This window comes from Octopus sinensis, linkage group LG13, assembly GCF_006345805.1.
Source record: "Octopus sinensis linkage group LG13, ASM634580v1, whole genome shotgun sequence".
NCBI lineage: Eukaryota > Metazoa > Mollusca > Cephalopoda > Octopoda > Octopodidae > Octopus > Octopus sinensis.
Window position 1 is genome coordinate 34,416,731 of NC_043009.1, and position 13,590 is coordinate 34,430,320.

General features: G+C 34.7%; 1 protein-coding gene across 1 annotated transcript in view; it reads right to left on the reverse strand.

The window, feature by feature from the left end:
* LOC115218386 (tyrosine-protein kinase TXK) overlaps nt 1-13,590 on the reverse strand; it is a 156,400-nt gene that overhangs the window by 62,023 nt on the left and 80,787 nt on the right. The window contains exon 3 of the mRNA XM_029788167.2: nt 9,471-9,569. Within this exon, the coding sequence (XP_029644027.1) occupies nt 9,471-9,569 (99 nt within the window). The remainder of the gene's footprint in view (nt 1-9,470; nt 9,570-13,590) is intronic.

Here is a 13,590-nt window from a genome sequence, read left to right on the forward strand (position 1 = left end):
TATATACACATATATATATATATATATATATATAAATACATACACACATATATAAATAGATGTATTTTTCCCTTGTTTACAATCATCACCGAAAAAATAGATAACTAGTTGCCAGGGTAGCAAAAAATCACACAAGTAAAAAGGTTTTAACTCCTTGTTTTTAAAGGTAGAAACTCCAGGTTTATGTGAAATAATTTTGTATTATATATATATATAAAAATAAATAAATGGAGTTAAACGCAGGTGTAATTCAAATTCTTTTACTTCTGACACATGTTTCGAAGATATCACTGGTATTATTGCAAAGGATAGGGATAGGAATAAACGTAACAGTACAGGACTTAGTAAATTAATTTGGTATCTAAAAGACCATTATAAACAATTTAATTTAGATTGGTTGATTCTCTCAATTTCGATCCCTTATGATAAAGGCAAGGAATTCTGTCTTCTCTGCAATTCTGAACTATTTTTTATTCTTTTTTCTAAAATTCCCCTTGTAAACACGGTTACAGAGCATGTATACTGATGTAAACATTGGCAGAAACCCACCTTTAGTTAATACAGGTGATATCTATCATTATATATAATTTAAACATTAATTTTCTTCTTACATTTCACATACATTAAATATATCTTTTTCCAAGACTTTAAGGTTTTATTTAATTTACATATCATTATATACTTCTCATTTATTTGTTTTTTTCTTTTCTGACCTTTACCCCTCTTCTTACTATAGGCTACCTTTGATGTTATATCCTCAAACGTTTCTTTAAAAAAAAACTTAATAGTGTTCAGTTCATCACTTTACATTTCTATCATAGAGAAATAACTATAGCTGGTCGTTGAGATAATGTAGAAAATATGTAAATGAAAATAAAGTTTATTTGACATGTGTAATTGATTTGATTGTTCTGGTCTTAACATGAGTTGGTAAGAATAGAAGTCATTTGACGATACCTTTTTGTTTGTAATTGGCTATCCTGTTGCAGGTTCAATCCGTGGAATATTGAAATGATACCCATCTTGTCCATTCCACAGAATAAGAGGATACTGGAGTGCATGATAAGAGGGATGAGGGTGTGAAACACGTTTAAGGTTGTTATCTTGAAAACGAATGAGAATATCATGATTTTCATGGGGATCACCAACCAAAAGGATGACTACTTCATTAGATGTGGGCTCATTAAAACAGCATAAAATGTTCTTTACTATAGTTTACTATAGACGTAAGGAATGCAGAAACACACTCATAGAATTGATAATATTGAAAACAGCAAAATGTACACATACGAAGTTCAAGCGAAACGAAATGTAGTCAATATAGGTGCAAAACATACTTTCTGTAGCATAGTTATGCTATAAAAAAAAATGGAAAGTCACCATTTTAGCAAAAGTTACTATGTGTCACCAATGTAACAAAGTACAGAAAGTCAACATTTATTTGGAACATGTAATAAATGTTATAAAATTCACAATTAAATATCACGGTGAAGAAAGTGAAAGTCCAAGAAAATTCAGAAAGCATAATTCGATAATTCATATATCTCTTATTATAAAAGGCAGATTTTATCTGCCTCCCTTTGTCACTTATAGAAATCTACAATATAGGATTTCTTCAATTACAATTTACCTAGCATTTTTAAGAGTAGAATGCATCGGGTCATGCCAGGTCCAGTTTTTAAAATTTAAACTCCAATTAAGCAAAATTTACAGAAAACTCACATGCTGGTGTGTATGTCAAATGCTTTTCTTAGTCTGGTTTACAGCACACGCAAACGCACGCACACAGTGTGCAACGAATAAAGTGAAACTAATTGACTGTGTGTGTGTTGACAGGTAGACAATAGAATGCGATGGCGATGTAATATTTGTTTCTGTCTATCACGCTGATAGATACATGAGTAAAATGTATGGCAAGCTAAGAGATAAGAGTGAGTGAAAATGTTCTTGGAAGAGAGTAAATAGCGACAGAGTGATTTGAGGAAGACTAAACTGAAAGTATGAAACAGTGTTTATGTATAAACAGACGACACTTATATATAGTTACGTATGCATCCGTTTAACCCTTTCGTTACCAAACCGCCCGAATTTACCTATTCATATTTAAATGAGAATATCAGAGTAAATCTCTTTAGTACATTCGTGAAAACACGTATTATACTTCGTAAACACTTCAAATACAGTTTTGTACAAAAATCGAAGTGTAATTTTAATTCCGTGAATTATGGGAGATTTTTTTCCGAAATTTGTTCCTATTGTGTTTTCAAAATTTGTAATTCTGACAAAAAATGGATACGAATTTCATTATATCAAGCAGCGAGTCAGAATTCGAAGGATTTTCTACTGAAGACCTTCATAAATCTAACTCTATGACTGAAAAAAAAAAGCATCTTTATATAAGAGTGAAGTTGTGTGTCTGTCTCCTACGATTTAGATTCCTAACTACTCCCACATTTTGTGGTGCAGTTTAACCAAAAGCGGGTATCTTATAGTCGTGATTCATATCGAGCCCTTCTGGGTATTAGCGCATGTCTACGATGAGTCTACGATTTAAAAAAAATTTACCATCATATTTTTCCATTTTAATGCATTTTTTTCGCTTTTATATAAGGGAAGTAACTCTCTAAAAATATCTATGATGTGTCAACGATTTAAAAAAAAAATTTACCTTAATTTTTTTTCAATTTTTAATGCATTTTTTTTGCTATTTTTTGGCTATAACTCTCTAAAAATGCTTATATAGTTATTTCCCTTACAACCCGAGCAACGCCGGGCGATACTGCTAGTATATATATAAATGGCAAAATGTCTGTCTGTGTGCGTGTCCTTTATACAAATCCACAATTTTTCAGTTACAGGGCTCGCAATTTCTATGGTCATTCAAAACCGTCCAAGAGTGGTCGTGCACATCTTTACATATCCCCAGTCACCGCGCAAAGCCATTAAACAATCAATAGAAGTGACTTTTTTGTGATTTTCTATCCAATCAAAATGCCCGAAGCTTGATACGCCAATTGAATGCCAGCTAGCTGTATGTGATTGGACAGTACTCACGTATATGTGTGCACGCACGCAGCTGTATATGCATGCATAGCACTATGACCCGGTGTTGCTGGGTCACAGTGCTAGTACAAAAATAATTTATTTTACAATTTTGAAACAAGCGCTGAACCAAGTGTATAGAAAGGAAGATGTTGTTGTTGTAATGTTAATTTTAAATATTTGCTGAAGGATGTATGGAGAAAGATATAAATTAATTTGACATTAACTACATATTTTTTAACTGTGTAACATTATAGGCTGTAGAATAAATACTGACTAACGCAGTAAAAAGGTTGGGCAATGTTGATACTCACAATGATGAAGAAGACAAGGACTGTTAAAAAAAACATTATTTTGAAACTGGTTAGAAGGAGTGGAATAACATTTCTGTAATTATATTGAAAGAGCCGCTCAGGCTTTCTACTTTGCCAAGTTTCTGAATTTGTTATAATAACCAGAATAACATTTTTCTTCGGATATATTTGCGAGTATTTATTGACCTTTTTCTTTCCTTTAAAAATCGGCATAAACTTTCCAGACAACCTCTAACTGGTTCCCTGATTTTAAAGGTGTAATGTGGATGTGTAATGATGGAGCAACTGGTGTGGTGGTGATGTTAGCTGGTTCGGTGGTCTTCCTCACAGTACTTCACGGTAGACAATATTTTGTGTGTGTGTCACACCATGCTTTTGGCCTTGTCTCTTATCCCAATTGAGTGCATAACTCTTACTTTGATATTGTTCATAGCTCATGCTCTTGAAAATGCGACATAATTGGCCATGAGAAAATACCGGTTGAGGTAAATGTATTCCAATTTTTTCAAATGTTTTCCCTTGAGCCTTATTAATTGTCATTGAATATGCAAGTCGAAGTGGAAACTGAAGTCTGTTTAGTGTGAATGGAATATTTGCATTACTTGGGCTAAGTTTAATTCTGGGCATTAGAACTGTATGACCTCTGTTGGAGATTGTTACCAATGATGCTTCTACACAATGTTCATGAAGTCTTTGCACTTTCATGCAAGTTCCATTACATAATCCTTGACTGATTGAAAGACTTCTTAGCAGCATTACAATAGCCTTTACTTTTAAGTTGAAGTGATGAGGAGGCATACTGGATGGAGTGAGTGAGTTTATGAATTCAAATGGATAGCTCTGAACCTCCTCTTCATTATTGCAGGACACTGAATCTGCGCTTAAGTATTTTTAAATGCCTCTGGTATAATATTAAAAACTTTTTCATTTATTGCAAGACAGTCAGGATTTTTAGGAGATAAAAATTACTCGTTTTTCCATTTCTTCTGGCATGCAGTTGTTGAAAATTTCTGGGTACAAATGTACAAATTGAAATGCAAAAGAACGAAATAATAAATGGATTTATGAATGAAAGTTTAGTAACCATTAATTTCCACCACATGACACTTGTTATTGCAAATGTACTTCTAAACTATACTATACACACATAGAAATACATTCATATATATATGTCTTGAGTTGTAGCTGAAATTCAAAGGGGCCAGCCTTGTCATACTCTGTGTGAAGCTGAATCTCCCTGAGAACTACATTAATGTTATGCATGTCTGTGGAGTACTCAGCCATTTGTGAGTTAATTTTATCCTCATGTGGTAATGAAAAGTGAAATTGACAACCAATATTTGCTGTGTTGATATATTTATGAACTTTTCTTTGGAATTATGTATCTACTGTCTCTCTCACTTCCTCTTTTTACAATGTGTATATGTATCTATGTATCTACTTCTCTTGCGATGTGATAAACATTTAAAAACACAAAATGAATGCCGTCACCACTCACTGTCTCTCTCACTTTCTCTTATTTTCTCTGTCCTCTTCCCTTGCTTTGCCACTTCGAAGAAGTGTGACACAACAACAGGTACGTACAAAAACAAATGATTAGTGTATTAATATTATTGATAATAACCTTATATATATTTAAATAATTTTTATTCACTTCGATCACCTTTTTAAATTTGCTCCAGTTCCATGCAGTAGGACAGAACCTGGAACCATGTGGTTGAGAAGGATCCTTATAGCCACAGTAGTAATAATAATCCATGGATATAATTTATAAATATTTTAATGCAGCACTATGCATGTTTCCACAAATAATCCATATTCCTGGGATGATTACAGTACAGTCCAATAGAAAGAGCGGATCTTTACCTTTTGACCAACAGATTTAAAAAATAATTTTTTGTAACTAAACACTTTCAAACTTCAGACACTAGTAGAATGTGTCATATAAAATATCTTTTACTCTTAGCATTTTTGAGAAAAATTATATTTACTTAGTTATTTCATGGTAAAGTTCTTGTATTTCGGTAATGTCAACCAATCAATGATGTGTATTCAACTGAATAAAATTACTGCCGTTGTTTGTCAACAGCAACTATTGGTGGTGTATTTTTCATTTGTCACTGTTATTTATGACATCGTTCGTGCGTTTGTACTGGTTTTAAGGTTAGGGGGTTAGGGTTGTCATAAATAACAGTGACAAACGAAATATACACCGCTAGAAGTTCTTGTTGACAAACAACAGCAGTAATTTTATTCAGCTGGATACACATCATTGATTGGTTGAAATTACCGAAATACGAGAACTTTAATGTGAAATAATTTTGTAAATATAAGTTTTTCTCAAAAATGCTAAGAGTAAAAGATGTTTTATATGACACATCCTACCAGTGTCCGAAGTTTGAAAGTGTTTAGTTACAAAAAATTATTTTTTAAATCTGTTGGTCAAAAGGTAAAGATCCAAAAGAGCAAATGTTATACAATCATTGCTTCAACATTAATTCTATATTGCCTGAGGAAATGAACACATGAACTATGATCATAAGAAATATGTGATTTGTTGACACACGAGTAGCAATCCATTAAAATATTTATAAATCCCATCCATGGATTATTATTATTTTCATCATCATCATCATCATCATCATCATTTAACGTCCGCTTTCCATGCTAGCATGGGTTGGACGGTTCAACTGGGGTCTGGGGAGCCCGAAAGCTGCACCAGTCCAGTCAGATCTGGCAGTGTTTCTACAGCTGGATGCCCTTCCTAACGCCAACCACTCCGAGAGTGTAGTGGGTGATTTTATGTGCCACCGACACAGGTGCCAGACGAGGCTGGCAAACGGCCACGCTCGGATGGTGTTTTTTATGTGCCACCGACACAGGTGCCAGACGAGGCTGGCAGACGGCCACGCTCGGATGGTGTTTTTATGTGCCACCGACACAGGTGCCAGATGAGGCTGGCAAACGGCCACGATCGGATGGTGTTTGTTACGTGCCCACAGCACGGAGGCCAGTCGATGCGGTACTGGCTACGGCCACGTTCGGATGGTTTTCTTGTGTGCCACGTGCCACCGGCACTGGTACCACAAAGATACAAATTCCATTGATGTTCATCTATTTTGATTTGTTTTGATTTTCACTTGCCTTAACAGGTCTTCACAAGTGTCACAAGAAGGAAGGTATGCACAGGTGGACTGACTACGTCCCAGGTAGGGGCCACAGGTTATGGCCTGACTAGTCTTGCCGGGTCTTCGGATGGTGTTTTTATGCGCCACCGACACAGGTGCCAGATGAAGCTGGCGAACGGCCACGATCGGATAGTGTTTGTTACGTGCCCACAGCACGGAGGCCAGTCGGTGCGGTACTGGCTACGGCCACGTTCGGATGGTTTTCTTGTGTGCCACCGGCACTGGTACCACAAAGATACAATTCCATTAATGTTCATCTATTTTGATTTGTTTTGATTTGATTTGATTTGATTTCATTCCCACATTATTATATTTATCCCACATTATATCAGCACATCTCGGTACAACCCCGTAAAACTGCTATTGCAAGTTGGTTTCATTAGCTGACATAATAAAATAGGAGCTTTCATATATACGTATGCTCAAAAACATTTCCTGTAAATGAACTTAAAGGAAGGATATATATATATATATATATATATATATACACACATACATATACACACACATATATATATATACATATATACATACATATACATATACACACATACATATACACACATATATATATATATACATATATACATACATATACATATATATATATATATACACACATATATATATACATATACATATATATATATATATATACATACACACATATATATATATATACATACATATATACATACATACATACATATATATATATACATACATATATATATACATACATATATATATACATACATACATACATATATACATACATATATATACATATATATATACATATATGCATATATATACATACATATATATACATACATATATATATATATACATATATACATACACACACACACACACACACACATATATATATACATATATGCATGTAAATATACATATATCAGCTGGGTTAATTTAATCATCGCTCTCACTTCTTGCAAAACTGGCCTTGGATTAAGTAAAAGAAACATTTAACTCTTTGAATTTCATAAAAAAGCGGAAAAAATATAGAGAGAACCTCATCCACTGAAGAAACATTTATACAGCTGCTGCACCTAGTAAAATGGTTAATACTGACACATTTGACAACCAGTCCATTATCAATAAATGTCAGAGTTTCTACTGAAACATGTAAGTAAAAAAAAAAAAAAAAGTAAAAGTAGAAAAATTAATAGATTTATTAATGTATTTTCTAAAGTTTTTTTTCATATGCTATTTATTTAACATCTGGTCATATTTAATTTTATTAACATATGGTTATAGTTATAACTAGGTTTGAGAAAAATGTATGTGTCTGTTTATTTTCATTCAGCAAAGAAAAAAGCTGAGGAAGGAGGCAATGATGATGGTGGTAATGATAGTGATGATGTGATGGTAATAATGATGAAGATGGTAGTGGTGACAGAATTACTGCTCTTGTTCATCACTCGATCAACTGGGCTATGACAAAAACTAGCGCATTTCAATAACTATGAGATAATGATGCAAGGTCGTCGTCAGTGGTGATGCTGATGGAGAATAATAAAAGTGATGTTGATAGTAGTGATGATATTAGTGGCAGTAGAGGTGATGGTGGTTGTGGTAATGATGATCACCATAGTATGCACACGTGTGTATGTGTGTGTGTTTAGTTTGTCCTTATTTTTGCAGCACACATTTCAATTAAACAGAAATGTAGACAGCTATTTCTAGATGGTGTGGGGGACATTTCTGTCCCAGCAACCAGTAAGTGGCTAGTTCTGTGTTCTGTCATACCAACAACAACACTCAGATGCACCCACTAATTAACTAACTAATGACCATTTTAATTAATGTTAAATAACTTGGAATGGCATGGCTGGTTAATGGCACACTAATTTCTTAAAATACTAGTTAATAGGATTTATTTCACAGATTATTATGATGCTACATATAATGTGTGTGTGTGTGTATGTGTATAATATATATATATATATATATATATATATACTAAACACACACATCACTAATTCCATAAATATGGTGAAGTTTATGCCTTACTGATGAGATTATAATAAGACCCAAACATGACTGAAACAGCTTCCCATATGTGCTGAAAATATTTAAAACAATACAAGTTAATGAACTAATATTTTCTCTCTTCAACAAAAAATGTGGTTGGATTTCTGCGTTGTCTTCCAAGAAAGTAGTAAATCTACATAAGAATTTAGACTGTGATAATCTGTCCAACACATACCAGCATAGAAAGCAGTTGTAAAATGACAATGAGTATGATGATGATGTAATAGTTTATAGCTCATAGCTACTCTCTCTCATCTGTTTATCTATAAATCATTATTACCATCATCATTATCATAATATCCACTTTTCCATGCTTGCATGGGTTGGACAGAATTTGTTGAGGTGGATTTTCTATAGTCAGCTGCCCTTCCTGCTACCTGTTTTCAAGTAAGGTTACATTCCTCCATGCCAAAACATGCTTTCATGAATTATTAGACATGAAGGTCATGACAGCAGACCTCATTTACAACTACTGCACAAAGTCAAAGCAAAGAGACAGTAACATATATGCATTTACACACACACACACACACACACACATAAGTGCATACACACATACAAAGCATGCCTACAAGCATGTGCACATGCACACACAAACACACGTGTGCACACACATGCATACGTGTGCATGCACACACATGCACTTATAACTTCAATTAGTAGCAATGATTGCTAAGTAACAACAGTCAGTTCTGTAGAGGTACTAACCTCTCCATGGCCATTCAACTTGAAAGAAATAGCAGGTAAATGTTTATTAAATCACAAATTACAGCTTTAAAAAATAGGAACTGACCTAGTGCCAAACAACAACAGCAGTATATACAGTTGAGGAAATTAAAAAGGAAATTATTTGTTTCTTGTTACTTACCTGGAGAACATTTATAAGTTGGTCCAAAGAAAGATTCTCCACTTCTTCGACAACATGAATTTTTTCCAAACTTATTACACCTTTTTTGGTACCCCTTTTCTGTATGTAGAAAGAAAGGAAAATGAATATGAATAAATGAAGAATATACTGATCTAATTTATAGACAGTACCTGCTGTAGAAACATTAGATAAACATGCTCTAGAATATGCTCATTAATCAATTCTTTGATTTGCTTCAGTTATTTGACTTTGGTCATGTTGGTATACTATCTTCCAAGAAAAAATTTGGGGATTCCATAAGATAGGGTATCTTTAAATCAAATATAAAAAAAATTCTCTCTAAAACAGTTGTTGGTGCATTTGATGTCTGATTAAAATAAGGTCAGTGACGTTTGTCTGTAAAATATAGATAAGGGTAGTGGAATATAAGGAAACTATAATAAATTCCACACCAAAATAATTAGGGGAACAGCTTTTCTTAACTGTCACAGATTACATTGATTCATATATTCATTCTATGGGTTGATACTAATTTTATCAGCAACACAAGTGTAAAAAGGCAATGGGGACTACCCATGAGTTGAAAATCACAATGTAAAGAGATATATAATCAATATACAAGGGGTATTGAATAAAGATTTCCTCTGACCCACTTCTCAAGGATAAACAAAACTTAGCATAATTATTAATCCTTCTCAACATAGCCACCACCAGTGGTGACACACTTCTATTACTTCATGCAGCTGTGAAGATCTTGTCTGTAGCAGTAGGTAGGTTGCATCTGATGAACTTATTTACATTGGAAATAAGTTCATCATCATCTGAAAAGTGCTTCCCCTTCAAAAGAGACTTCAGAGTTGGAAAGAGGTGGAAGTCAGATGGTGTGAGATTGGGAGAGTAAGGGGGATGAGGAAGGATTTCATAGCTGCAGGAGCGTGATTTCATCTGGGCAACATGCGCGTTGTGAACTGGGGTGTTGTCTTGGAGGTTGCAGACTCCTTTGGACAGTATGCTATGCCTCTCTGTTTTGATGGTGTTCTGCAATTTCTGCAGCAGAGAAGCATAATATTCCTCGTTAATTGTGGTGCCTTTTGCCAGAAAATCAGTTATCACTATTCCATGCTGGTACCAAAAGACTGAGCATCACCATGCCTCCTGAAAGTTGGACATGAACCTTCTTTGGAGGTGATGAGTTATCATGCTTCTATTGCTTCAACTGGACTTAAGTTTCAGGATCACAGTGATGGACCCACATTTCATCCTGAGTGATAAGTCTACCAAAAAATTCCTCCTTGTTTTATGGGCACATTGCCAAAAGAGCCAGGGAGCAATTGACTTGTTCCTGCTTCTGGAGAGGTGTGAGCATCCGGGGAATCCATTGTGCAGGCAACTTCTGCATGTGCAAATGGTCGTGAATGATTTATATACCTATATTTATCTTCACTTTTTGGGCTAGTTGCCAAATACTTATGTAGTGATCCTCCAAAATTGCAGTTTACACTTTATGGACGGTGTTGTCATCAATAGCAGAATATGGTCGTCCAGGAATAAGTGCAATTTCCATCGATGTGCAACCACATTTGAACTGGCAATGCCAGTGCTTGATTACAGCATATGATGGTGCATCATCACCATAAACTTTTTTCATCTCATTAAAAGCCTCTTTTGGTATATGGCCTTTCAAGTATAAGAACCTGATCACTGATCTGCATTCAACTGCCTCCATTATAACACCTTAGTTCACTTCAGTAGCCATAAAAGACAAACAAATACTGGTGGAAAGCTGAAATTTACAATATGACATGTATAGTTATACCTGTATAAGTTCTGTTTCCTACAGTAACTGGAAGTGGATCAAGGGAAATCTTTAATGAACACCCCTCATATATATAAATTTCTTTAAATGTTTAGATTTGCTATAAAATTATTTGGGTAGAATTTAAAGTTCCTTGAAAGAATATATGGGTCTGACAGTAGAATGTTTGTAATTTCTAGGGAAGAAGGTTCTCTGTGTTTGTCAGACCTTTTTATCTCAGCAAATTCTTGTAATTACTATAATGAACAACACAGCGCAAGGAAGTAATTTGATGTGTTGCTTCAAATGTCAAATCAACAAGAAACTTTTTAAATAGGATGTCAATTCAATGATTTATCTCCTTAGTTTCTATATTTTCTCAATCCTAAACTTAGAATAAATTTTATTCAATGAATATTGTGAAACATCTATTTGAGTATTTCCAATGTTATCCACCCATCTATGGCCTTTTTCATTACATTATGTAAAACGATTTTTGTCCTTGGATAGCTACTGTGATTTCCTATTTGCTTACCCTTAGCTCAGTGGTTAGAGAGTCGGGCTTACGATCATGAGGTTGTGAGTTCGAATCCCGGACCAGGCTATGTGTTGTGTGCTTGAGCAAGACACTTTATTTCACGTTGCTCCAGTTCACTCAGCTGTAGAAATGAGTTGCAACATCACAGGTACCAAGCTGTATCGGCCTTTGCCTTTCCCTTGGATAACATCGGTGGCATGGAGAGGGGAGGCTGGTGTGCATGGGCGACTGCTGGGAGGGTAACTTTCTCGGTGCAATCCCATGGTCAGTCATGACCGAAGGGGGTCACACAACAATCACAACAACCCTTAGAAAGTATGAAAAATGGCTATTTCCTTCAAAACTTGCTTTTGTTACATTTATTCAAGCAAATCTGTGGTATTGAGCAGAATATTTGCTATGATGATATTTCTGCTTCAGCAACTCAATATTGAATGTTTGAAGGGAACATTCCTAGATAGAAGCAAATAGGAAATGACACTTACTGACCAACGACAAAAAAAATTTTTAATTTTATTACACAGGCACAGGAGTGGCTGTGTGGTAAGTAGCTTGTTTACCAACCACATGGTTCCGGGTTCAGTCCAACTGCGTGGCATCTTGGGCAAGTGTCTCCTGCTATAGCCCCGGGCCGACCAATGCCTTGTGAGTGGATTTGGTAGACGGAAACTGAAAGAAGCCTGTCGTATATATATATATATATATATATATATATGCGTGTGTTTGTGTGTCTGTGTTTGTCCCCCTAGCATTGTTTGACAACCGATGCTGGTGTGTTTACGTCCCCATCACTTAGCGGTTCAGCAAAAGAGACTGATAGAATAAGTACTGGGCTTACAAAGAATAAGTCCCGGGGTCGATTTGCTCGACTAAAGGCGGTGCTCCAGCATGGCCGCAGTCAAATGACTGAAACAAGTAAAAGAGTAAAAGAGTAAAGAGTGTTGTCAAACAAGTATATCATTCCATTGACCCTTATATTATCAACCAATCTCAGACTGTCTTAGGTTCTATGTTACAAACTTCAGATTTTGAAGTACACCTGTTTACAGTGACACCTCCTGCAATCAGCTTGAGAACATTTTATTTTCATATAAAATATAGTAATAATGAAAAATATTGAATTTCTAAATGTCTCAGAGAGACATAAGTGGTGGTGAAGCGATATAGTGGTCGTATACTGTCAACTCAATGTGACAGTCCCATGAGGGAATTAAATGGCGGTGGTGTAATTCTCTCACGGGACTGTCACATTGAGTTGACAGTATACGACCACTATAATAATAATGAAAAATTAATAAATAAATAATGAAACATCGGTTATTTTATTAAGATCCTACCACATTCTTCATTATTTTTCAAGACTAATTAAAACATATGGATATTGTATCTCAACAGAAATATGATCATGAAAAGGTTAAAGATAAATTATAGTTAATCAGTAAATGATGTTTGTAGTAAATAAATACAATTGATGGTAGGAACATGAAGATAACAGCCACAACAAGATATACTACTGAAGGTAACAAGATATATCATTGATGGTAAGAACAACATAAAGATACTGCTGAGACAAGAAAGAAGACATTCCTTCAAAATTCCAAGAATCCGTTTGTTTTCCTTGAGACTAATTACTTCTGGTTTATTTTGACAACAATTAGATTACTGTAGTGCTTTTTCTTTTTTAAAAGAAACCTTCTCCAAAACATAGACCCTCTCCATCTTTAATTAAATCATTAGTGCCACTATCAAGCTAATCAGTCACTGATACTAACAGTGGTGGTGGTGGT